This window comes from Neolamprologus multifasciatus, chromosome 5 (assembly GCF_963576455.1).
Source record: "Neolamprologus multifasciatus chromosome 5, fNeoMul1.2, whole genome shotgun sequence".
In the NCBI taxonomy this organism is placed as follows: Eukaryota; Metazoa; Chordata; class Actinopteri; order Cichliformes; family Cichlidae; genus Neolamprologus; species Neolamprologus multifasciatus.
In genome coordinates, this window is record NC_140443.1 from 10,391,086 (window position 1) to 10,419,055 (window position 27,970).

A 27,970-nucleotide genomic window follows, 5' to 3' on the forward strand; every position below is an offset into this window, starting at 1 on the left:
TCCATCCAATCCACACATGCAAAAAAAAAATAAAAAATTAAAACATAGATGTCTATAAATTAAGTCATGTGTAATAATAATGAGAAATGACATACATACATACATATAAACATGTGGCATTGGAATAATGCACTTTACTTGAGTCTACAGATTACATGTGAATGAGTAGGTTGTATAAATATATGTACATATTCCAGATGAACATGTGGGATTGAGCAGGAGGACATTAGAAATAGGACAACTGTTGTTACAGTCTGTGTGGGATGGCAATATTAAATTTCCCTTTTGCACTTTGGCAACACGTGGGGGCTGGCATGAGGTGTGTGTGTGCTGTCAGCTGCCTGGCAGACAGAGCCCATCGCCCTACTATTGAAGAGTTTCTGCATTGCTGTCATTCCTGCTGTGGGTAGCTGATAGCACCACTAAAAGGTAAGACAGAGCCACTCTGTGCTTTCCACAGACCGGCCTACTACATTTACAGTAAGTTTAGTTCGATAGTGGATATAATGTTAGTGATGACATCCTATTTTTATGTTATATATTTATGATCTGTGGATTGTGCATAGTCACCGAATTTACAGGCTGGTATTACTTGTCTGACAAGGTAAGCGATAAATGTCCTTGTTTAATTATTCATGATCATGATCAAAGTGTTTCATTATCACACTTAACCTGGTCTCTGGGGTGTAATTCAGTATGACAGCACTATCGAAAGCTTTTTAAAGTAATGTGATTTTGTAGTCTTAAAAAAAGGCCGTTCCAAGAACAAACTAAAGGATTGTTGTTATTCATGTACTCTGTTCCCAGATGGCAGGAGGAATCTTCAACAACTTGGGCAGTCTGTGTAAAGTGGATTGTGCTAATGTTCACCCCTTGGTGTGTCACCTGTGCCATGAGCAGTACCAGTCCCCATGTTTATTGGACTGCTACCACATCTTTTGCGCCCGCTGCTTGAGAGGTCGGACTATTGACAATCGCCTCAGCTGCCCCCTCTGTGGGTAAGAGAGGGCACTTTGAAGTTCGTCATGGTCAAATTAGACTATGAAAGTATAAGTCAAACATGCTGTTTTAGTATGTGCTTAGGAGACCTGAGCCTCCACATCACACCAAAGCGAATGACTTGTGATTTTGGTGGCTTAAAGACACTCTCATTTTGAATTACAACCTTACACAATTTACAGCAACATTACTTATAATTTGTATTAGAAAGTTGAGTAAAACTGTCAAAATATGATAAAAGCTGGATTCTTATAATAAAATATAACTTTACTTCTTGAAAACACTTTAAGGATTTTGGGCAGCGCTGCTCAACAGGATTGGTTCCATGTAAATTAAAAAATAGATTGTTTGGGTTTGTGCAGGAGACTGAAGAAGAACATCAAGTCTCACTGTTTTGTTTTTTAGGGTGCTGCTATGACCCACTGCTGGCCTGGTGTGGGTAGGGCAGAACTGAGTGGCTGGAGCAGCTGCAGGGTCAACCCAGTCTCTTATTTAGCCCTTGGCCCCAATACGCAAAGGGGCTGCAACTTCCATGAAGCCATGTCACAAAGCAAACAAAGCATACCGGTATTTGGCAGCAGTGCTAACAGCTTAGGACAATCAAAAGAAGTCACATGATAGCAGTCCATTTAATATCTTATTAAGGAATGACCCGTGGTTCACAGTCACCTTCAGATCTGCAGTATTAACTTTCCCTCATCAAAGCATGGGTTCATAGAAAAGGTCCTCTGATACACAGTGATTATATCAGTCTTGTTCTACTGTGTCAGAACGCATAAGACTTTGTCTTATCAGATATAGTGGTGATGAATTTGAGAGTATTTTAATTATTCTGAGATACTTTCTACTTTCCTGTAGTTTCAAACCCGGAACTGCTTTAAAAAACCAAAACATTGTATATCAAATTCCTCTGGGTTTATATCTGAATTTATATTGATTCTTTACACAAACCCATATTACACTGCCAATGAGGTATGTGAATTTATTAAAATACAATTCCCTTGAAAAATTAATGACTGTGGAACCCCACATCTAACTTCCTCAGAGCTAGTTTAACTGTCATGAGGTGCATCAGATTATATAGTCAACAGTAAAAGTCAAAGTAATACCAACACATATGTTTTTACATATTGGATCTGTTTTTTCACAGTAATAACACAGTGGGCAAAAAGCCACTTTGCTCTGCTGTCTGAGCTCAGGATACAGGGGCCCACTGTCTGGCAGCTATTTCCATCAGCTAACAGCTGCTCACTCAAGAACCACATAATCTAGGAACTCACAACTCTATTAGTAGAACACAATGGATCCCTGTTGCAATGAAAACTAGATAAAATGTTCATAGTGGAGGCGAGAAGAACAATAATTCAAACGGGCCTGTGCAGATGTGGTAATGTAACAAAAACTGGTTACATGTGGTTGTACAGCACTTGGGTTTCAATCTGCATGTACAGTGTTTTTATAACCCTCTAACCCAGTTTCCTACACGTGATTCAACCCAGTCCTGCATTTGTTTCTTTAAAACGAGACTGGGTTGAATCACGTGTAGGAAACTGGTTTAGAGGGTTCTAAAAACACTTTATTTAAACAATTAAAAAACAAACAAACACTGAAACAAGTTTTGGGGTCTACAACTAGGCTTAAAAAGGTGTGTGAAAATAAGACACTTTCTTACCAAGGTAGTAATTTATTTCAGTATTAATTAGATGCAAGGTAATTTAATTGGTTTATAGACAACGAATCGCTCTTCAGTTCAAATTGATTTCTTAATCAAACATAAACACTCCAATTCAACCTTTGAAATTAGAAATTTGCTGCAGTTTATTCCATGTCAGTTAATACTGGGCGAATAGGATATTTTACGCTGTAAAAAAATAAATATTGATAATCTCTAAACAAACAAGTTTAAAATGTTGTGTTCAAGGTACAATAAATTGAGAACACTACCAAAAATGAGTCAAGTGAGAATTTGTATTTCAGACTCAAGGCAATGACAAAAAGTAAAATTCATCTTTCAGAGTCAAATCTGCCAAATCAAAGAGCAGAGCCAAACTGCCAATTAAATACCAGTATTTGGACGATGGCACACTTACAGGTGTCAAAATAAATACATTTGTCACACAGAAAGTGGCCCACTAAAAGGAAAACATCACTTTAATCTGAGTAAATGCAGTGCCATCTTCAGGGATTTCACAAGAATGCACTAAGTCATCAAGGATGTACAATTAACAACAGCATTTTAATGTGTTATTCTACAACTTATTATATGCCTTTTATTTTTAAAGTACATTTAGAAGACTTGGAATTCTTCTCATTGATCAACATACCAATGAAAGGGAGTATTCACCCAGTGTTTAACTTAAAATGAGTCAAAGTGGCCGAAAATATGGAGCAACTTAATTATACTGGGATTTCTTTTTGGACATTAATTAGCACAGATAAACTCATTCAGTCCCTCCAGGTACTGCTGGCACATTATTTTTCTCTTCATAATTCTCAGTCTTCATGTCATTCAGTCCCAGCTCTTCATTCTGTTGAAACGAGCGGGCGTACTTCTCAACAGTCATCTCGGGATCTGGCTCCGGAGCGTAGACATTCTGTAAATAGCTGTTCCCTGCAGGGTCATCAAGGATGACATGGACATCGAGTTCTCCTACAATGATCTTGTCTATTTTCTCTCCAAACTCACGCAGCTTCTGTATCCGATCTGCAGTGCTGCTGTCCCCACAGATGAAGGGGTTTTTGGAGACGGTCAGGTCTTTGATGTCTTTTAGCAGGCCCTCAAGAGTTGTGAACTTCCCACCCAGGGCTGCCATCCCCAGCTCGAATTCCAGCTCTGGAATGATGACGGCGCACGTCTCTGACTTCAGCAAATCTCGGGTCATGTCTGAAGGATCGGTGATGTGCAGGGTGATCTTGGTGCCAAGCGCCTCTGTCGCTCCACCTGATTTCACCTCATTGGTCCGATGGCCACAGCTGTCACAGTTAGTGGCCATGATGATTACCTCCTTGAAGTGGGGGATCTGGACCAGTTTCATGTTGGTTGAGGCTGGTGCGTTGCACTCGGGACAGTTAGTGTTGAATGTCAGAACTTCATTTCTCATCGTCTCCAGGTCGTTGCCCGCTGGTTCCTCATCCAGGTCGTCATCTGCCTTTATTCCCAGCTGTATATCCTGCTGGACTGTCCGCTTGAAGGTGGTTACTGTGAGAGCCTCATCTTTTTGCGGTGCTACAGGATTTTCCACAAAACTGTTCCCAGATGGATCCTCAATCACCAGGGTGAACTCATTTTCAACCTCTTTTAGTTTCCTGAGCTTCCGGATGAATTCTTCGATCTTCTCAGCCACCTCAGGATGTGTGGCTCGCCTCACAGCCTGGTCTTGCTCCAATCCTGCGACTGCTCTGTCTAAAAGACCCTCAATGGTAGACAGAGAGCCCTTCTGAGTGAAGGCAGGGATTTCAAAATCCAGCTCGGGGATCCTTGTGGTCGCGCTGTCTGCTTTTACAACCTCCCGGTTTAGGTCCTCTTTTGTTTTGACTTTAAGCGTGTAACACACGCCTTGCTCTTGAATCCGACCCGCAGACTGGATTTCAGTGTTTGTCCAGCCACAGTTGGCGCAGCTGAAGGAGCTCAGAATTATTTCTTTAAAGAAAGGGATTTTGGTCAGAAGCAAACGTGTTGTACCGTTCTTGTAGCAGTTCATACACAGGCTCTCAATCTCAGTGGGCTGCCAGTCGTCGTCGTCTGCGCCAATATCCTTGAAAACGCTGCCACCTCGAACATGTTCCTCCGAAATAACAGACATGTTTAACGCTGACTATAACGTCGCTTTGTAGACAAGGTTAGACACGCTGTCGTTTTCCCTACAGAGATAGCTCTTGCTAGAAATTTCCAGATAACACACCACCAACCTTTCGCTACAGCGCACGTTTATTTGACAGTCTTCCGCTTTCTCTTCTTCGACGGTGACGGCGGCAGTGTTTAGGTCTCCAGTGCTGCCCCCTCAGGCTTGCTGCAATACTGCACCATATTTGAAAGGTTTTTATTCTTCTTCATGGAGACAAGCTCGTTTTGCAATTTTCTTTCTTTCTTTTTTTCAAAAAAGATTTCTGTCTTATATGTGATTTTGTTATATTTTGCAGATCACTGGAAATATCTATCTATCTATCTATCTATCTATCTAGCTATATATATATATATATATATATATATATATCACTGGAACAGGGGTGTGTTTACTCTGTGCTGCATCACATTAAAAGCTACTTTTAGATGCTCCATTATTCACAAGGGGTTACCACAGTTGGTAGCTCCACATGTTTGATTTAGCAGTTTTTGTGCAAAATGGAATGGATTTTTTTCATGTTATACAGATTTTAAATTACTATGTATTGAATCACAGCCTCCTGTAAAAACACTGTCACGATTTGCAAACTGATGAATCTGTCTGGTGTAGTTTAGAAAAGCAAATTATTATCTGATATAGACTGACAGTCAGGCCCTTTTTTATTGCATTTTTTTTAGAATGCCCTATATGTTATGAGTGGATCACAACTCTGGACTGCAAAGAGTATAGTTTAAAAAGAGCTGCATATTACTGTGTCGTTATAGTTTTAGTGATTCCCAGCAGGAGTGAACTTGAAAATTCACAAAATACTGTTTGTAGATAACTTTCATGATTCCTCTTAACATATTTTTTAAGCTGTTTGTCTTTGCCACAGATACCCATCTATAGTAAAAGGGAATAATAGCCTCCCACCAGAGGACCGTCTTCTGAGGTTTCTTGTTGACAACAATGCAGATGCTGAGGAGGCGGTGCAGTGTGCCAATTGTGACCAGGAAAGCAACAAAAAGGTACTGATCTAACAGACCAACATTAATTCATGTTAAATGAGCCCATGGATATTACCTGCATTCTCTTAAAGGCTTCCAATTCTTTAGTTTTTATTATGACAGGAAAGCCAGGAGAAGGGCATGCAGTAAATGGCCTCAAAGCTCACTTGAACCCAGGAGTAAATAGCCTTAAAACATACGGTTCACATGCTTAACCAAGCCAGCTTTACCAGGATCCAAAACAGTCCCTTTTAATGGCATGCTTATTTCATAGCCACATATTAGGAAACAGGCGACCTATAACTTGGGCTTTATAAGTGCATAGGAGAAACCAAAGGCTAACAGGGATGCAGCTTTTAAAGGGGCTGAATTTCTGCAGGAGTGTTTGTAGAACTTCAAAATTTTTCTCTTCAGCTTTTCAGTTTTAATTTTTTGATGTTTCATATGCAATTTTAATGCTGCTCACATTCTTCCTATAATATATGTTCTCTAAATGAAAGTCTAAATGACCACCGAGTACAACAGTGAAAATGTTAATATAAAACATATTCATAAATCTTTTAAAACATTCTTAAATATTCTTATTTATACAGGACACAGGGGTGATGTACTACTGTAACACTTGCAGCCAGCCATTGTGCGCCACCTGCAGGGAGCTGACACACAAGGCCAGAATGTTTTCCCACCATGAGATTGTGTCCTTGGCCAAACGCACCAAAGCCAAACACAGGAAATGCTGTGAGTGCCACCTGTAATTTACTCACCTACGAGGCTCAATTACACCTGTGTAGAAACATGTTCATAAGAACTGTAGTTATTCCAGCGCTATGGCTGAATTTTCCTGGCTACATGTTAATCATACTCTCACACGCAGTGGTGGGTAATTTTTAAAAGCAGCATAAAAAGGAGTGGTGTTAACACCCCAGTCAGTATGAGTGTGGTCTTTAAATTTAATCAGCAACCTGTGTCTGTATTATGAACCTTACGTGTTACATACGGCCCACTAGAATAACAGAATAGCAGTACTTTAACTCTGGCACTCCTGTGAGCTGAAGTTAAAAGGCGTCTTTGTCTCTTCGCAGCTCTCCACGAGGAACCTTACATCCTATTCTCTACAGAGAATAAGTCTATGCTTTGCATCAAATGCTTCAGGGACATGCAAGTGTGAGTGAACCCGCTGCATAAAATTTATGATTGTCAGAACTTCTCTCCTCTCCTCTCTTCTCTTCTCTTCTCTTCTCTTCTCTTCTCTTCTCTCCTCTCCTCTCCTCTCTTCTCTTCTCTTCTCTTCTCTTCTCTTCTCTTCTCTTCTCTTCTCTTCTCTTCTCTTCTCTTCTCTTCTCCATGCTAATTCAGGTGTGTTTTTGTGTTTTCCCCAGGGAGAGTCGGAGTCACTGCATTGATATTGAAACTGCTTACGTGCAGGGGTGTGAGATGTTGGACCAGGCTGTGCTGGTGAGAGAGTCCTGTTTGTTCATCTACATATTCATGACACTCAAGGCAAAAAAAAAAAAAGCATTATGAATAATTCAGGTACTCTGAAGTGTTGATAATAATGTGAGATGCGGTGCAGGTGTTCCCAAAATTTGTTTAGCTTGTTAAAATAACATTTTAATTTGTGCTTCTATTTGACTGCCCATTCTTTGGGCTTACCAAGAAAAGCTTGCATGCCCAAAGTCTATAGAACTGTAGAGTCATGTATGTGACATTTTCAAGTAATAAAGTATTTCCAGTATGTCCATCCATTTTTTGCCACTTAGATCCAGATTACAGGACAAGCACTTCAAGCACAGTTCCTCAGACCTCTATCTTCCCTGTAACACGCCTCCACCATCATAACTAAGACTGTAAAGAGATGTTTTCATCAAGGCATCTGAGAGATATCATCTTTTATGTTCTGGTTCATAAGATCAGATCCATCCTAGTCAGATATCAAAACCACCATTGGATCAGGAGGTGCACAGGCTCTACTCTGAGTAGAGGTCTTATCAGTCTGCTGCTCTATTCTTCCTTCACATATTAACAAAACCCGAAGATACTTAAACTCCCAACTCCTCTTGCCTCAGGTCTGATCCCCAGCCTGGCTGAGAAACCATGTCCTCAGGCTTGAAGGTGCTTGGGGAAATATTTCAGAAATAAGGGCGGTTGTTGTGTTTTGTGTGCTTTACCTGGAACTGGGCAATAAAAAAAAAACAGCTACACTAAACCAGTCCAAATCTCAAGGACTTTATTAAGTATATCTGTACAATCAAGTGCTACAATCAATTGAACGATCTTACATTCCCTGAAATAAAAGATGATTCCCATTAATTAAGTTGTTAAAAAGTTCACGATTGTCACCAAGCGCTCTTTTCCCTCTGTAGGTGGTAAAGGAACTGCAAACTTCAACTGGAGAGGCGATCCTTCTGCTGAGAGCTATGCTAGGAGAAGTGTGTCTGAACGTGGAGGAAGAAGAGAACGCAATCTGCAGTCTGTTCAACAGTTTGCAGGTCACATATTGATCCGATTTTATTCAGCTGCTGTTGTTTATCCTCCCCAGCCAACTGTAGGAAAAGAAAACTGCTTACACAAATATTTATTTGAATGTGTTGACAGTGTTTCAGTCTAGCTCTGATGATGACGCATCAGAATGTTTAAACACTGTAACCACAACAGGCGCTGTGATGACAGGTGTGGTGAGGTGTAAAGATGTTAAAATGATCCCATAGCTTTAGAAAAAGGGTTATTGCCCTGTTCTCTTCTTTGAATCTTAAAATTGTTTACTGGAAAAAGATCCAACTGTCTCTAAACATCTGTCTATAGAAATATTTTTGGGTTTAAAGTAAATGCAGAGATCATCTCTAACACCAAATGTGTTTTTATTATGTTCACATGATCCATTGGGTTACCAGGATTTAATGTGTCAGGTCTGCTTAGATTAAATTAGTTGCAGAGAAGTGGACTAATCTGGACTAACTGAATGGCTGTCAGATAGTTTGCTTAGATTTAACCATCTGCCTTAATCATTAGGGGTGGGGGAAAAAATTGATACTGTGTAGTATCGTGATATTTTGTTTGCTAATAATGTATCGATGCAGGGACAGCAGAAATCGATATTTTGCTATAAAAAAAGTTTTTGCGGACTGGAACATGCTCTGACTTCAGAGCATGTTGATCCTTTTTCTGAGCAAGAATCCTGACATTCCTTCACTGTCCAAATGTGTTTAACTTTTTTTATGGCAGCAATAAACATGACAGTTTACTTATTTTAATTTAAGACATGTTTTATTTTAATTAAGTTTAAAACTTTTTTATTTAATGTAAAATTATATTTTGTTTTAATTTACTTTCAAATTCTTCAGTTGCTGAATGGGCTGCATAGTTTTCATAAATTGCATAGTTCAGAATAGCTATAATTGTATCAGATGGTTGCATTCAGTTAAGTTGGACTAGACTGTAATACAAACCGTTCAGTTTGTCAACAATAAAACTGACTGAAATGAGAGAAAGACTGAGTGTGAGACTTTGATATTAGATAAAATGAATATTGATAAAGTTTACCTTTATGTACAGAATCTGAATATCGCAAAATATTTTTTAAAAATTGCAATAATATCGTATCGTGCGTTAAGTATTGTGATAATATCGTATCGTGGGATGTATGGTGATTCCCACCTCTATTAATCATCTTCTTCACAGAAATAACACATGGCACATTCTGGCACCATTAGCACTGCTTGGCCACTGGATGTCTCTGTTAACCTAATTGTGAGAGAAGAGTGAATTTTATTTGCAAAATGCACAATCAAACAGAACAGAAAGCACACTGTGGATTTTACATGTTGAAAATTAATGTTAGAGACCTCAAGGCTATTTTACGGTGGATAAAAGAGTCTGTTTTCTCTTTTCTGATGTGACAGGAAAAACTAGAAGAGCGGAAGAAGATCCTGTTAAAAGCAGCTCAAAGGTAAAAACCACATTTATAAAGAGTTAGCTTTCTTACATTGTTCCACACAGTTTGTGTCATAATATTTACGAAGCCAAATGCCATTATTCCACTGTCACTGTATGACTTGATACCTTTTTCCATTGTATTATGCTGCATTGTGCTCAGGGTGATAAATAGCAGTGCCCTGTTTGCTCTGGAATAATCTCTGTCCGCACCGAACACCTTTTCTTGGATGATTTTCATCAAAGCATGGAGCTGAATTTAAACCACTTCAGTAGGATTATATGTTTGCAGCTTGTGACTGCATCCATTCAATGAAAATAAGGCCAACTGAAAAGTGTTGGGAAACAAATATATGATATGTAAATCACAGACTTACTGAAGTCTATGATATCAACAAAAGCAACTGCTTCGGGAAAGCCTAGAAGCTGTCTGTAGATTTTCTACATTTTGCATTAAAACAGAACATATTTACGACGACTGATGGGTCAAGTGAAAATATATAATACACTGTCTTGAGAATATTATCTTTTCTTTCCCACTTTGCTATTTACTTTTTAGCCGCCTGCTTGTGCAGAACTTTTGTTTCTCAAACTATTTAACATTGACTCTATGCCACGAAAATAATTACAAATAGATTTATATTAGAATCAGTAAACTTTGATTAAATGCCACTGTTGCAGCTAATTAGTACGTTGGTTCAATTAACTGCACGTCAGGTAAAATTTATGAAAGACTAATGGCTTATCACCAACTGATGATAAACTCGCAAACTTAAATTTGTGTTTATCCAGGTTTTTATTTTGTCTGGAAAACGTTGCAAGCACTTATGCCCGCCTCTCCAAGCACTCCATGTATACGTGTGCATGATTGAATGGGAACAATTTTATGTATTTGAGTGGGTGAGTGTATCTTTAATGAGATTTTTTGTGGCCGATGTCCTCCATCTCTTTCTGTCTCCTTCTTGCCTGGAAGCCAGCCAGCGGCTGCCTTCCCGGAAGGGCGTTAAAGGCTATTTATGTCAGGCTTTGTGTATCTGAGCCAGCATCTGTGCTTGTGTGTTTGTTACAAGAAAAGACAGATAGATTAGCTCCTGGAAATATGGAGTATGTTGTTTGCGGTTGCACCTCCTGAGCTGATTCCTCTGTGTATTGTGGCAAGCGTGAATGTGAAGGTGTAGTCTTACATATTTGTGCATTTGTGTGTTTGCAGCCAACATGAGGAGAAGGAGAAAGCACTGAAGGAGCAACTGTCACACCTTACTGCACTCTTACCTACCCTCCAGGTTAAGTGCTGTAAAGTAGACAAATGTTTCTGTTTCTCCACAACTATCAGACCTTGAAAGGTTTAATAAATTAAGAGTACACACAGAACAACATAAAATACTCAAATACCAGAACTAGTAAAAGAATGAGTAAAAATGCGAAATATGAGCAAAAAGTACTTGAATTACCTGATTGTACTGCAATAATGCAGTGAATAAAGTATAAAAATCTGTCTGCATATAATTCTAATAATAATTCAACTTATTATGATATGTTTTGATTTAACTATGACATATTCAATTAGCCAGTGTTGAGCTATGGTTACAAATTAATCAAATGCTGAGATTCAAAGTTGCAGGTTTCTGAGAGAATACACAAGATGCCCCTTCAGTGTCAATCCCATCATGCACTGGGCTGTGGCAATTGTGTGACGAGTATCACTCCCACCTGGTCACATATTAACACTTGTCACATTTTAAAGGCACAATCTAACAAATTAAATACAAGAAACCTTGTAAAAAAAAAACAAAAACCTTTCTTTATAAATACAGTTTAATACTATCACGGCTGTATCTGCACAAAATATTGACATTAATGTAATGTAAACTTTTATAGTGTAATACATTATGTTTTAAATCATTAATTCAGAAAGGTTGTGATGATTATTATTTATTATTTCATCTTCATAATACATTTAGTGGTTAAAATGTTAGCAGCACTCCAATTTGTGGTGCAAAAATTCGGGTAAAAGCTGTAAAAGCTGACATCGTGTCACATATTGTGAAAGCCAACCAAACAGAATCTGTTTATGGAAAATTACATCACAAAACTAAAGGAAAACAGTAATAAAGAAATAAAAAACAGTACGGTGGTAACAAAACAGCTGATAGCATACGATAAAGATTATAAAGTAAACAATACATCACTATTTTTTACAACAAGGAACTACTTGTGTTTAACTGTATTTGAACTGGGAAAATTCTTTGACTTTTAAGGCTCTGGTTTTCTCTTTTTAAACATTCCGGGTTAGAATTTCATCCCATTACACCTTCTTTTTTTAACTTAACAAAACAGTTTATGTTTCAAAAACAAATCAAGCAGCCAATGAAAGCAACAGTAAAAAACAAAACAGCTAATAGGTTATTTCAGTAGATTTGTTGTGTAACATATAGATTTGTATACATTTGCAAATTTCTTCTTCTTGCATCTGTTTTTTTTACTCTAATCTTTAACTTTTCATCCTTAAAGGTCCACCTTGTCACCTGTTCAGCCTTCCTCAGCTCGGCTAACAAGTTTGAGTTTTTGGATATGGGCTATGTAAGTATAGCAAAGACTGGGTGAACAGAAACTGTGATCCATGTCCATAATTTTGACAGTATTTTAGTATTTTTTGCAATAAAGGAAAACAGCCCTTCAGTATAAGATGTACGAAAGTAACAGTGAATGAGTGAGTATGGAAGAAGAAGCATGGATTAATAACAGGAGATTGCCCTGTCTGCTGCGTACACAAAGGGCTCTGCTCTTTCTGGGGAAGTTTTCTTGGCAAGAGAAAAGTTGCAGTATTAGCTGCACTGAATAGGCTGATAGATGAGGTCCACAGTGTCTTGGGGAGGTTAAACAGGTCACTGAATCACACCTGGATGTTCTTGCATACACAGCAACTCATGGAGAGGCTGAAGAGGATTGTGAAGCTCCCTCATCGACTGAAACCAGTGCAGAGCAGCAAAGTGAGTAGGAACAGAATTCATTCAGACATAGAAAAGGTTACATTGAGAAAGCAATCCACTGGAGCCTTTAGTTGTTTAATCTGTAATTCTTTTTTAGTCAGAACTACTTTTTCTTTTATATAAAGTTTTTGGCCTTTTAACGTGCACTATATTTGTTTATTAATAAGTGACACAACACAGTTTGTCTGCGGATCTCTGATAGCTTAATGCAACAGATTAAATAAGGAAGAGAAATAGCTGGCAAAATGACAGAAGCACAGAGGACACACGATAAATGAATCAGAACAAAACATGGGCTAACAAATTACCCAGAATTTTACATCGGCAAGACTAAACATAGCAAAGGACTAAGTAAGTACACTCCAGCAAGCAAGGCTAAGATGTTTTTGTGTTATATGTGGAAATACACAACATAAATGCTGCAGACAGCAATAAACATCACTCATACAGGAAGAGCTGTTAAAACTTATTATTAAAAGCCACTTGGTTAAACAGATAGATTATAATCTAGGAAAGCAAAAAGAAATATGTAACACTTCTTGGCTGAGGCATTTAATCATCTCAAGGCAACTGGAGAGCTTCAGTATGTAGATTCGTGAACTCAAAAGACATTTCCTGGTTTGGTGAAGATTCACATAATTTTTAATCTCATAAATCCAATCAGCAAAGCAGACAGCAGGAGGTGTGTCTACGAGAAAATATATCTGCAGTGTTTCTGCCATTTGTGTCTCTATATCTGTAATCTTAATATTTAAAGCAACAGATACATGCTAACAAATATATCTCATATAAAAAGATCTGTGATGGAGACATGGGTGTTATGATTGTATTATCCACAGATGCATTTTCAAATAAGTTGTATAATCTTAAAGTACTTATTTCTTTTTTTTAACCCGAATAAGGCTGAGTGACATTATCTCTGCTCTCCCTTAGATCAACACAGAGTACAGAAGTGAGTTTGCTCGCTGTCTAGAGCCTCTGCTGCAGATAGGACCACGCTGCCCTCCTTCTGTCACTGGTTCCACAAGTGCTGCAATACGGTAAGATCATTTGGCTTAGAACCACTTGAAATGTAATCACTAACTGATCCCTTCCTGTGAGTTTTATTTTTACATTGTTCTTTCACCAACTGAATATTTCCACGGCATCTTTCGTATTCTTCCAAGTAAACAAAAGTCTGGGCAGAAAATTTCACACTTGTGAAGCATCCAAACTCAAAATCCCCAAATGTTTTGCAAGTGCACATGGACTGCAGTGAGACAAAAGGAGGCGCCGTGCTGACTGCCACTATGGCAGTTATTTCATCTGTCTGTAAGCTCTGTACGCTGATATATTTATGTAACTCACCTTGTCGTGTGGAGGCTGGACAGGAGGCCCTTCGTCCTGTATTAAAAAGGTCTGGTCGTGCCGTGGCCAGATAACATTCAAGAGAAAGATGCATGAGTGGTTGCACATGCTCACAGTGTTTTGTTTTTTTCCTCAAGCTTTACATTATCAGAAGAGGGTTTGTTTTTTTTTACCAAACAGATTTGTTTCATTTTGAAATCATATTAAGTCAACAGTAAATATGAGTCATCAATCAATCGATTTATATAGCACATTTATAGACCAGAGGTACACCAAAGTGCTTCTCAATAGTAAAATATGAAATAAAATTAATTATACATTGTAATTACATTACAATGACACATGCCGCTAACCCATAAAATACGAAGAGTTCAGTCCTCTCTTGTTTTGCTTTATGTCATTATCCACATACACAAACTCCCCTGATCATTTTCTTTCCACATCAGTGTCTCGCAACTGTTCACAGGTCCTTAAGCCCACCCACTAATGCCAACATACTGACAACTCTCCTTTGCAATTTAGTTAACGCCCTGCCAATGCAAGATGCAAAGTAGGTAGGGATTGGTGGTCAGTCGGCCGCCTGGCACTATTTTTATCCCAGTTTCACAGAACTCTCTCGGATTCATCTGTAAGTTGGCACGCAGGGGCCGCCCGATCGTTTTGTTCCAGACCGTTGATGTCACTGTTTTAGCACGGGCGACGTCTTTAACTGGCGTCACTACTGGGAGGACAGGGGCTGGATGTTCAGAGGATAACGTGTAGAGCAGACTGAGAAATACATGTTTCAGACAAGTTTGCTGTTGCATCAGCTCTGGACAAAGAGGCAGGAGTAAGAGGCCACCAGGTTGCAGGTAATTTCTTTTTGAGTATATAACATATACCTTAACTTGCATTGTAAGCCCAGAATATTTATTTAACTTTTGGAGTTATCTTTAAGTCACCACTGCTGTGTAGATTTGGCTAAATTTGTTTATGAATCAGAGCCTGGCTTTAGCACTCGTGGGTACATTTCCATTGAAGCCTGTGGCACTGTAGGATGGCAGCGGTTACATAAGGTGCTTGACTGATCGGTCTTCGAACTTCTCTTTGTACCTCAATTCAGAGACAGAGGAATAAATTAGCTTTTCTTTACCATATGGTAGTTCAAAATAACACCCACATGGTGTAGCCTGTTACTCAGCTGAATGTGCTGTTGTGTCTGAATGCTTCTAATGCAGGATGCAAAGCAAGCAGGGATTGGTGGACAGCCAGCTGGCTGGCCCTATTTTTATCATAATTTCACAGAACAGAAGCTCAGTGAAGTCGTACATGTAAGTTCTTTCATGCAAAGAATGCTGCTGCTTTAGTACTGTCAAAGTCGTTAATCAGCTGTGTTGAGACACAGCCTGGATTTTTGGAGATGGAAACGTGAGAGTAATCCATTCACACCTCACCCACCACAAAACGCTTTTCTGGTGGTTTATGCTGTTTTAGGCATGAAGCCAAAATTATGGTCCTACCAGGACCCAGATAAAAGCAGGTTTAGTTGCGCTACCGCATACTGTGCTTGCATACCTTTACACTTTCAGAGAAGTGATGACAATAAGATGCTACTCTTTTGAGTGACAGCATTTATGTTGATTTACTCATGGCTGCACTCATGATAGTGACAACTTCTAAACAGTTCCTCTGCAGATTTACTGTCGCTGTCTGTCTTTTTTTTTGTGGTTAGTTTTTAATATGAACAGCAGCAGATGGTCTGCTTTGTCCAAATTTTGCAGTATTTTATGGAAAGAAAATGTAAAAATGTATGTTTGTCACCAAAGACATTAGTAAGATATAGTGGATACTTGATTTTGGTAGCTTACATATCTGTACTTTCATACTTTCTAAATTCAATTCAGTTTTATTTATACAGCGCAAAATCACAACAACAGTCACCTCAAGGTGCTTTATATTGGAAGGTAGACCTTACAATAATAAATCTAAGTGACCGATGAGGTTACATGTTTAAAACTTTGAGTTACAATTGGCACGGCTTACAAAGTACCAAGAAAGAAGAAGCAAAGAGGAGACTTTATAAATTAGTCTAACTTATACATTTTGAATATGCTTTAAAAATGTGTAGCATGATAAAGTTATAACACAAAATAAGATTGAAAGAGAAATAGAACCAAAAATGGATTATATTTGCATGTAGTAAATTTTGTAAAGGTTACAGACTCTCTTGACTTTCTGGCACAGTTTTTGATTTAATTATTTCACCAAAACACACAAAATCTATAATAAATTATGTAAACATATTATAGGTTTTGACTTATTAACTAATTTGACTGTTAAGAATTGAATTTTGTTTTTAATATAAGATATTGTGGTAATATATTTTGTCCTGTCTCTTCAGGCTCCAGTCCCCTCTCACTGTGTCTTGTCGCTCCCCGTCGCTTAGTGAGATGCCCCTGGGCTCGGCGTTTGGGCGAAGGCCCACCTCTCACCGCAACATCTGCACCAAGGTTCTTTTGGCCGAGGGCAGGGAAACACCCTTCACCGAGCACTGCCGCAATTATGAGAACGCCTACAGGGTGAGCTGATATGTGTGACCTGTAATATTGTGGATTCACCTTTAGGATTTGTGGTAATTACCCAATTCTTAGTTCCAAAAATATTTTAGTTTGCACAATTAATTATACTTACACCAAGAAGTAAGAGGTTTAATGGTGCTTCTTTTCTTAAGATGATGGTTACAAGAGAACCGTCATCTTACAGCTACTTAAATATAAAAAAGATGTTTTGTTGTTTTTAGTAGGCTTTTGTAATCAGTAGAAAATAGGGTATATCATTTATAAAGATAAATGAAATATTTTACCGTTTTATACTTACTTTATAAATCACCTGAATTTGGATGCACTGAGATACTGAGATACACAACAGTACACAAGGAGCCCACAAAGTAAAGCAGTGAAACACAGCAGCATAAATTCCACCAGGAGATCATTTTCAACTTGTGTAGTGAGCAGCAAGTTTTTCATGCTCAGCTGCACTTCACAGGCACCTGTACACCCATCATTTTGAAGGAAAGTTCTTACAGGTTGCCCTATATATGTGCATGCCTGTGTGTTTATAGTCTCTGCAGACAGAGATGCAGAATCTGAAGGACCAGGTCCAGGAGCTGCACAGAGATTTGACCAAGCACCACTCCATCATCAACACAGATAAAATGGGGGAGATCCTGGACAGATCGCTACACATTGACAGTCAGATAGCTGCCCAGTACTCCACAGTAGAAACTATGAGAGTCATGTTTGAAGAGGTGCGCCAGGTGATACCTGACATTTAGTATGTTCTTGCCTCTGCCAGGCACTTCTGATTAAAACCTATTAACATTTGTGCTTGATTGGTACCTCTAGCTAAATATTACATATTAACAAGCTAGTTTTCACCCATTTGTCATAAATGTAGACTACAGGGAATGCAAACAGAAGAAAAAAGAAAACTGCAAATGCCAATGTATCCCTTGAGTGAACCAACTGCAGTTCCTGCAACATTTTGCTCTGTGAGAATCAGCTTACTTTGCACCTTTTCTTTGCAGATGTGGGATGAGACTTTTCAGAGGGTCACGAATGAGCAGGAGATCTATGAAGGTTTGTCCCCAATAATGACAACAAAAATTCTAATTTAAAGAATCTTTTTTAATAGGTCTAATTAACTTTGTTTACTGACTGCAGCCCAGCTTCAGGACCTGATGCAGCTGAAGCAGGAGAACTCTTACCTCACCACCATCGCTAGACAGATCAGCCCCTACATCCTGTCCATTGCTAAAGTGAAAGAGAGACTTGAGCCCAGGTGTTGTATTAAGAAAGTGGATGACTACAATGTCTGGCAACACAGAGGCAGCTCTCACTGATAGTTAACAAAGTTTGGATCAATCTGCAGCAAAAAACAGCCCCCAAGTATAAAGTTTTTATTTTGAAATACAACACGATACAGCCTCATTACTCAAACACGAAAGCTCCAGCAAAAATAATCAGCTTTCAGAAAGTAAGTAAATTATAAAGAGTGAAAGTAACACAATGTCCATAAAAGTTTTTCATCCACAAATTTATGTAAGAAAGGGTGCAATGATTCAGTGATTACATAAAGACAGAGAGCACGAGCTCCTAAAATATAAAGTTTTGGACACACATACGAATGCAAAACCTTGACATTTATTCACAGTGAATGTAGACGTGTATCTTTATCCCCACTACATGCAAAACATTTGTGACCTATTTTTTTAAAGAAACAAACAGGCTTATTAGGAAAGGCTGTGGATAGAGTTATGTTGTGTTTGTGTGTGATTTTTTTGGTAAACATCTCTTAAAACGTGTCTCGCAGGTTTCAAGGGCCCAAAGAGCACCTTGATGACCGCACCGAGACGATGCAAAAAATCTATGAAGACAGCACAATGACAAAAGACTGTCAAGAGAGGTATTGATATTTGCTGTGATTAACAGAGGGTTTCTCTAGCTGAAGACTCATGTTAAGTAGAAACTGTCAGCTAGATTAAAAGAGCTGCCACACAGCATGAAAGATTTTGTTTGTTTTGTGAATAAGAGATTATATGTACTTTAATTTAAGGACTTCAAACCTCAGGAAAAATTCTTCAGTCTCTGAGGATTTTTTCTGCCTTTGATGCAAAGGTTTGAGTGATTGAGGGAACTTTTTGTGTTTTTTTTGTTCATTTGTAGAACTAATCCCCCCCCCCCCACACACACACACACACAAGAAACATTTAAATGTCTATGTCTTGTTTCATCATTCTTATTAGAATGACATATAAAAGTAAAATCAAACAATTATCTGTATTTCTGTTTATGTTCACCCAAAATGTTGTGATATATGCTGTTAAATGTAGTCACTGGCATCAAAAAGATTTATGTGTTTGGTTTTACGGTGAGCATTGTCATTTATTTTCATTCACAGTGACAACCAGACTTGTGTCAAAGACAGAGACAAGAACAGCCGCCCACTGATGCTCGAGGGAGAATCCTGTCAAGACCCGCCGTACAGGCAGGCAGAGGGGCCCCACAGAGGCGTCCAGCGGCAATGAGATGCCTTCATAAACACCAACTCATTGCACCGGCGTGCTTTAATTCAGCCATGACAAGCACAGGATGGGACGTGACTCTCATGGTTGTCCACACCATGACATTTTCTCAGCAGCAGGAAGCTGTCAACAGCTCCAAGGTGAGCGCTGGGATTGACACTAAGTGGATGTACACAGAGGCCAAGGACTCACACCTGTCAGAGCCTGACTTACAGGACCTCCTTATTCAATGTGGACAAATACAACAATATCATAAAGAGCTGTCATGGGATTCATTAACAAAAGTGAATGAGGTGACGTTTCTGGATTGCCTTTTGTTGCTCTGTTTGTGTTGTTGCTGTTAGAATGATGAGTACACTGAGACTGTGAATTATCGCTCTGTCTGTTTGTTTTTTACAGTGTGTGGAATTGCATTTTCTGGTATCTATTCTTTGCATAAAACATTTCCTGTGGAGGCTGATGATGGATGACTGCCTGGGTCCGATTACCCAGAAGACCGTTGAACCGGCGTGACAGCACAGATGAAACACAGCAAATGCAATGATGTGTTTGTCATTCTTGGTGTCAGCTGAGGTCACATGTTGATGTGTGTCATGTGTATCATCTCGTGCATCGGCGTAACGTAAAACGGGGCAGTCTATTCCAGGATTGTGTGTGGAGCTTTTTTCTTTTTTTGCCTGCAGTTTCAACATCCACATGCAAAAAGCAGGAGAGCTGTAATGGCAGAGGAGTGTGAATGTTACTGGCCTTGCCTTAACCTCCATCTCCTGCTAGCTTTCTCCAACATCATACTCATCCCCAATATGCCAGCCAACTAAGGCTTTCTGTACTGCTGCATGAAATATATTCCTCTTGGTTTGCCTCTGGACTTCATCACAGATAAGTGTCAGCGGCATGCTTTAAGGTGTTTGCCCTGCGGGAAAGTGGTAGAAAACTTTTACACTGTTACTTGTTCTCCTGCCCTTCTTTCTCCCTTGTATCTTTTCTTAATTAATCACGCTGGCATTTTAAGCAAATCCCATGATAAAACTGACAAGACTTGGCTTATGAAAGTATTTACATTTCACTGAAAAGGCTGGGTGATCTAGAGGGGCTTCCACGCGGTATATTACCAGAACAATTTGAATTTTAAATCAAATAAATAAGTCAAGGAGTGTAAATGATGTTGTTTCAAAGGACTTTTAATCTGCCAAAGAAAAACAACATAGTGGAGTAATACAGAGCTTCACACTAAGTAGTAATTCAAGGTGAAACCGCCACACCTGCTACCAGCACAGAAACTATTCTGGGCACAGGTACGGATAATAATGAGGAGCCAGACTGATGGTTTGAGCAAACAGAAGGACAAGGTTATTTACATTACACCGGAGAAGCTAAAGTGGGTTTATTCAGAGCCACCACTTCAGAGGAAATATCGGGGTCACATTGGCCTTAAGGAACAGTCTTGCTTTGCAGAAGAGTCAGAGGTGCAAATTCATTAAAAATACATTTGTGACAGCAGAGTAACAAATGGCTGTGCTTCTGCTCTGGTCCTGTACTTCCTCCCTCTGGTCATTCATCATCTGCACTCATCCAAATACAAGGCTCATGTTCACTATTCATTATTCTCTCTCTCCCTCCCTAAGAGTTGTGCTTCCTCACCTACTGTAGGTTGGGCGGGGGTAAAACCAAAGGCCATTTTACATCATGAAAAAAAAAAATCAATATTTTTGAGGGGCATTAATACCACATTTGGATGGAAAGAGATGGTTCTTTTTTGACTGCAAAGACAGAGCACTCCTCTGTGCCATTTATTTTACTGGAAGTGCTCGTATAGACACTTACAGGATATGCTGCCTTCACAACTCCATTTTTTAAATGTTCAAACCCTAATCAACATGTAATTGAGAAAAAAAAGCATTAAAGATGGAAGAGAAGGAAAAGATAAAATGAAAGTTTAATGATTCAGGAGAAATTGGGTCAGGGAAGAAATTTAAATGTATGACAATAAGATGAATGCAGTTAGTGCAAATAGAGCAGATTAAGAATAAAACCACATGGTTTTATAATGAGGGTGAAAATACAGTTAAAAGTCTTAATTATGCTGCATACAGACGTGCACTTAATATGAAAACATAACTCTAATTAGCTCTAAAAATTAGCTGGCTGGAAATGGTTTGACAGGTTAATTTGTTAAAATGTGCTATTATATTTGAATGGATTACAGTTACAAAGATCATATGAGAGCAATGGAAATTTTCCACAAAGGATTAACAAGTTAAGAGAAAAAAATATATAAATAAATAAGAATACCTGCTTCTGAATCACAGTCATGGGAAGTCGGTTCAGGCACTGATGCCCTTGAACTGGCCTAATTAATTACACATTAATCTGACTGTAATACTTGGTCCCAATGAAATGTTAGAGGAATAAACATTTTAGGAAAATTATTAACAGACTTTCTAGTGGAGACCTAGATAAGATGAGTAATATCTCCATGTCTGAGGCTTGTAGTGTAACCTAGTTGAGTTGGAAAAGGGTATGGCAGCCTGTGTAGTGAGAATATTAGAATATTCTGTAAGATTAAAGCATAGACTATATATAAAAGATGGTTTCTCCACATTTCAGAGCCTCAGTATTAGGATTTTAGGACATGTAGAGATGATCCACTGTGGTGAGCCCTAAAGGGAGGACAACGAAGAGGAGGTAGAAGGGGGAAGAAGTAGAGGAAGAAGAATTATTTTTGGCCACTTTCATGTTTTTTGGAGGTCGGACTCACCAGTTATCTACTAGTTATCTACTCACCAGCAAGCTAGTTTTGCAAGTTGGGCAGTTTAAAACAGTGTCCAGAAGAAGTCACATGACCACTTGAGAATAAGCATTTCTAAGCACAGATTGCTAAATTAGTGAGTTACATTTGTATATATAAAAAGATCTTAGAGATAATAAAATCAAACGTTGAGAAAAATCAAAGACCATTTGGTTTTTCCATTTAAGCTTGTAAGAGTTTTCCTTTGAAGTTTGATATAAGGGTCACATGGTTACACCTGATGGCCACAACTTTCTTCTCCCTCATAAATTAGATCAAAAGTTTTAGTGAAGTTCACAGATATTGGACTTTGTTACCAGGATACCAACCAGTCTTGATGATTTTTTAAAGTGAATATATGTCTTTGTTATGAAACATTGAGTGTCTTATAGTCTTGCATACCCAAAATTAAAAAATAAACCTTTAATGCCAGAAGTATAACAAAATAAACAAAGTGCCCAAAAATCCCAAAACATTTGCAGAACAGGAAATCCAAATATCAGATTTCACTGGGACCACAGAACAAGGAGACACAGTAAAATGGACAACACAACAAACGATAAGCAGAGACAGACAATTTATACAAAAGATAACGAGGGGAGAGCAGGTGGAGAACAGGTGGGGAACACAGCTGTAACTAATCAGGAACAATGAGCCAACAAGACAATAAAACTAAACAGCGCCAGAAATGAAAGACTACCAAAATAAAACAGGAAGAAACTGTAACTAAACTAAGAATGCAGAAATGGAAAACTGAGGATACGCTGATGAAAGGACAAACTATATACACAACTCCAAACCAAAGCTAAGCTAATTTACAAACGAAACAAATTCAAAAATAGAAGAATTACGAACTCTCAAAGGAGAAAATCATTCTCAAAAATAAAGAATAGGGAAATAAGCCCGCTGCATTTAACCCATTCACCCAGTGAAGCAGTCAGCAGCCACCAATCCAGCGCCCGGGGAGCGGTGTGTAGGGACAGTACCTTGCTCAGGGGTACCTCAGAGTAGCGGTTCAGTGAATTCGAACCTCCAACCTTTCGATCACCACTCTACCTACTGAGCAAACCAAAGGTCCAAGAACCAGGGAGGATATCAGTCATTATTCCTGTGATTATTCCTATTGGGCCTTTATGAGTTTTGCAGAGCATGAGCATTACATTTTTTATTTACAACCTTTTCCTTCTTTTTTTGTCAGTTCTAGGCCTTTTTATTCACTTACACTATTTGTAAGTGAATATTTGTCTTTAAATTTCTGTCTTCTTAATGATACCTGATGTGAATAGTTTCAGAACTGTTTAACTGAACTGAAATTGGGGCTGAAGTAGCACCTTTTTCCAGATTTCTTTTTGTGAAATAACCCCGAGAAACACTGACTCTGTTTTCACCGTGTTTACTTTGTTTTATTTTATATCCAGCAAATAAATCAGTCCTTGCTTAATGGGCAGGGATTTGCTGACCCCCTTCTCTTCAGGCTTGTGTGGACTGGAGGGTAATTGGAATCAATTTTGATGCCGTTATCGCTGGTGGCAGATGCACGAGGCTGCAGTGTGAAAAGGTCAAGGGTTGAGAGCGCTCTCCTAGGGGACTCAAGATGCCTGAGGCATAAAAATGTCACTGCTGGATCAATTTCACATGTAAACACTTTTTAATCTCAGAGGACTTTTGAGCGTCTTTGTTGTTGTTGTTTTGTTTTTGTAGTTTTCTTATTGCTGGTTGCCGAAGAGCTCCAGACAGCAGGTGGAGGGTTAAGATGTTGAAGATTGGGATATCAAAGTAACGCTTTCCATAACTTATCGTCTACGAAAGCCAAAGATTCTTTCTCCTGTGCATCTAGACTCAATTAGAGACTCGTCAGCTTGAGCTTGTCAATATATATATATATTTTATCACTGACTGCCCTCATGTTGTATAATTTACCCAGGAACACAGCCAAGGGAGTCAGGTTGACCCCAGTTGCTTTCGGGGTCACATTTTTACCCTCACCCTCAGCTGAAAGCATGTCATTAAAAATATTTTTTCCTTTGTATTTACACAGAGATCACATTTATAAATAGAAATTTATTTTAACCTGAGTTTTTGTTTGAGGATTAGAGAGAAAACAGTAAAGACTAACAAGAGAAAGAAGGGCAAAAATAAATGAAAAATGAGTATGGAATATGTAAAATCGCCATAACATAAACTGTATATTTAAGCTAACAGACTAGATTGTGTTACTAATTCTTATATTCAAATGTATCTCATTAGAGACAAAAAAAATGAAACTGTAGTAATACTATCATTTATCTCAGTCACCACAGAGAAATTAACAGATTTTCTAAATAAAAAATATGGAGGAATAAAAATGTAGCTCACTTAACAACATAAATTCCCTTAAAAACCCTACAGACCAGTTTCATTTCAGAAATATTGGACACCTAAAGATGCTGAAAATTGGTGTTGGAGGTCTGCAGTCCAGATGCCCACGCATTCATTTTTTTCAGACCTCTCTGGGGATCATGGTTAATGCAATAACAGAACTGACAAATTGAGTTGGTTTTATTGCATAGAACCACAATGGCAGTGAGTGAGCGTGTCCTTGACTCAGAGGAATCAGGTGTGAGCCCGAGGATGTGTTAAACCTGCATGCATGCAAGGCTCAGGAGAGGCAGTCCTGCAGCTCGTTATTAATCAACAGCTTGTTGAGCTTGTGGCCATACCTCCTCCCCCACCTCCTCTGGTGCACCTTCACACTCTCTGTCGTCTTCATACGTTATTTTTTTCCCCTTTCTCTTTTAAAGCCACAGCCTCTCATTCTATATTTCACAGGTTATCTATACATTTTGTCCTCAACTAGCTGTTATCACAAGAAAAAAGAAAGGAAATTACTTTTCAAAGATCATCACGGTACCTTGTTTTTGACCGTATCCTTAAATCATTTGACCAAATGAATTAAACATCTTCCCCAGGTGTGAATAATCAACTCAACTTAGACTGCAATCGTGAGCCTGCTTTGTATGCTGAGAACATATTAACTGTGCTGTTTGGTTCTTTCAGTTTCATGGCTCGCTGTTGGCTGACATCCCTCCTGGATGACCTACAATATGGCAGATAAATAATATGAGAAAAAAAATATGTCTGCTGCCTCCATGTTTATAGTTGGGGGGTTGCTCATATATGTTTGTCTCTTTTAAAACTGTGGGGTGCCAAGTTGAAAGTGTTGCAAACTTCACTTGTGTTTTTGTATATTCAAAACTTTTCAGCCATCACCTCAAAGGTGTCTTTTTACAACAAGGCTGAATAAGGCATTAATGAGATTGTAAGTCACAATCTCATTAATGCGATCAATCATTTAGTATCCTAAACCAACCATCTAGCCAACCAAACAGAGAGTAAAATTTATAGAGGGAAAAAACTCATTCCCATAGAAAAAAAGCAAACATTTAATCAAAAGCATAGTGTTTCACTATAGGGCAGCACAGTGGTGCGGTGATCAGCACTGTTGCCTCACAGCAAGAAGGTCCTGAGTTGGATTCCACCACCTGGTAGGGGCCTTTCTTCCCTTGTTTGTGTTAGCTTAATTGGTAAACCTAAATTAGGTGCGAGTGTGACTGATTGTCTGTCTCTATTAGACTGGCGCCACCTGTCCAGGGTGTACCCTGCCTCACGCCCTATGTTAGGGGCTCCAGCCCCCCTGCAACCCTGACGAGGATAAGCGGAAGAGAATGGATGTGTTGATGTTAAAATATGTGGTGTTTATTCCAAGAGGTTTAAGAGTTTACTTTTTTTGACCTGTTAACCTCTTGGTATGCGCACACAGCAGCTTCTTCATCTCAGTGCATCCTAATTGAGCTCCCTAAAAAGGTAACAGTGCTTTAGGATCATATTTTTTTTGTCTTTAAATGGTAGCAGTTGCACTTACCAGTGCAAGAAGAAACTGTTTACTGAATACATAACTAATATTGTTTGAAGCATCCTGAGCTCATGCAGTGATTTCCATTGCATTCCCCCCTTACAGAATGGTGTCTACTTTACACGACTGCTCCCTGTGGATCACAATCGTTGTGTTTTGATTTTGTCCTTGTGTGTGGAATCTGGCCGATCCTATGAGTCTTTTAATATTGTGCATCATAGATGATGAGCAAATACTTTGAATATACTGATTTGCAGTCTTTGACAAATTGGTGAACTGTCCCCATTTTTATTTCTGAAAGACTCTCTTTTGAAATGTTCTTTCTTTTACATGAAGTTTATATCATTTTTAAATCATTTAATTCTATTTTTATGTAAATTTTACACTGTTTTGTAACATTTTTTTAAACTCAATAATACTATTGTGGCAGAAACTGAATTTCCCTGCTTTATAAAGAAGCCCACAAGGTACTACAATCTACAAACAGATGACAAAGCTCTCAGCTCAAGGGCTTTCAGCTCAACAGCCTGCACATTTGAGGACAATAAACCATTTAAGCTAACTACCTCATCATAATAAAAGCCCTTAGTGACAAAAACCTTGACTGCAGGCTCATAATCTGTGAACTTACTACTTTTAGAGTATATGAAATGTTTTCATTTACAACATATAATTTACTGAGCCACACCTGTTTTCACCAGAGTTGTGGGTAAAAAATGCTAATGAGGTGGTTTACATTCCACGTCTGTACAACTGTGTCACTTGAATTTTTATAATTGTGCTGAGGGAGGCAGTGGAGAGCGAATCCTTCACTTTCATGATTCTTTTGTGTGTATTAAACATTTGTGTCATTTTAACTCACTCATTGTAGCGTGAATTTTCAAAATGTGCCAAAATTGAAAGTAGTGCGACTCTCAGATCATGCACAGTGGAGTGCAAAAATGGTTTAGTGCATGGCGGACAGGAAGATGAATGTCTTTTCTCGTCTTCTGTGACGGGGGTACAAATGAATGTTAAAGATCTATGTTAGTGGAGCAGGATGAGAGGAACTAGGTATGTGAGAGAAGGTAAAAGAAAAAAATGAAATTGCAAGAAAATGGACTGCGCAAAACAAAAAATAAAAAAATAAGGTCATATAATAAGGTGATCATCACAGAATCAGTTAAACTTCCACATAATTCTTAATCAATTTCACCTGTTTTTGTGCGAATGACACGTGGAGGCCACAGATCCCTCTGACCGATGTTTTCATTTTCTTTTTTGCTAGGAGATGAAACCTGCAGCCCACTCAGGCCCACTCCTTCAGGTATTTTCATCCACGTTAACTGTGTGTCTCCTGCACACTCAGAGGTGTGGAGGAGATTGACCATTAAACACAAAAGAAAGACATAGCTCTAAAAGGGCAACAATCCAGCTGCTGGTCTGGTACCTGCTCCTTTATGTGGGCAGGAACAAGAGGAGCACTGCCAGAGCACAACAAAAGGCCTCTGGCAGGCTACTTGTGTATGTTTCACACCAAACTCTCAGAATCAGAATCCACGAGGGTGGAATGAAAGCATGATGTGATTTAATGGGACCTCTGCTCACAGCCCGGTGGCAGAGAACATCAGAACCCTCAGCTACATCCAGTTCTCCTTACAAATTAGAGGTGGTTCACAAAAAAGTCTGGAGATGCGACAGCAAAAACTATGCAACATGTGCAAGCATGACAGCAAACATATGGGAAGGTATATCCTTTGAGGGTTGCACAGACCTGAATGTGCTAACCAACCCTGACTGTTATTAGGTGCCTGGATAAAATCCTCAGTCGCACTGTCAGACCTTATCTTGGTGCACTAAGTACCACCTGGTGCAGGACAATGACTCATATGGCAAACGTGCACAGGCAGCTCCCTGAATGATGAAGGCACTGATGATATTGACTGGCCCTCATGTTCCACAGGCCTGAATCCAGACTTTATGAGCTGCGATGCTACAGTCTGTCCAGAAGCTCACTGATGCCTTGATCAAAGTCTGCAAGGAAAGCCCAAGGACACGATCCAGATGTTGCCAGGGCTGAATACAGGTAAGTCGGGGCCTATAGTGAAAGTAGCCTCAGCCTGTGATTTGTGAGTTAAGTGTTAGTTTAATT

General features: G+C 38.9%; 2 protein-coding genes across 2 annotated transcripts; one reads left to right on the forward strand and one right to left on the reverse strand.

Moving 5' to 3' along the window:
- The first annotated feature begins 106 nt into the window (after positions 1 to 106).
- On the forward strand, positions 107 to 27,958 carry rnf207a (ring finger protein 207a). Its single transcript, XM_085160899.1, is given in 19 exon segments — positions 107 to 604; positions 808 to 998; positions 5,719 to 5,851; positions 6,424 to 6,568; positions 6,913 to 6,994; positions 7,210 to 7,285; positions 8,194 to 8,319; positions 9,730 to 9,776; positions 10,971 to 11,043; positions 12,272 to 12,340; positions 12,682 to 12,750; positions 13,684 to 13,790; positions 16,478 to 16,655; positions 17,198 to 17,383; positions 17,663 to 17,714; positions 17,799 to 17,916; positions 18,448 to 18,540; positions 19,036 to 19,092; positions 19,094 to 27,958. Coding segments are annotated over 19 exon segments (1,944 nt in total). The 5' UTR covers positions 107 to 544; the 3' UTR covers positions 19,176 to 27,958.
- zpr1 (ZPR1 zinc finger) lies at positions 2,744 to 4,960 on the reverse strand. The gene has a single exon (XM_085160900.1). It carries the CDS (start codon positions 4,800 to 4,802, stop codon positions 3,441 to 3,443), a length of 1,362 nt encoding a protein of 453 aa, XP_085017026.1. The 5' UTR covers positions 4,803 to 4,960; the 3' UTR covers positions 2,744 to 3,440.
- Positions 27,959 to 27,970: the final 12 nt, after the last annotated feature.

What these genes read in the sequence shown, in the direction of transcription:
- zpr1 (XM_085160900.1), bottom strand. Translation starts at nt 4,802, where the DNA reads ATGTCTGTTATTTCGGAGGAACATGTTCGAGGTGGCAGCGTTTTCAAG.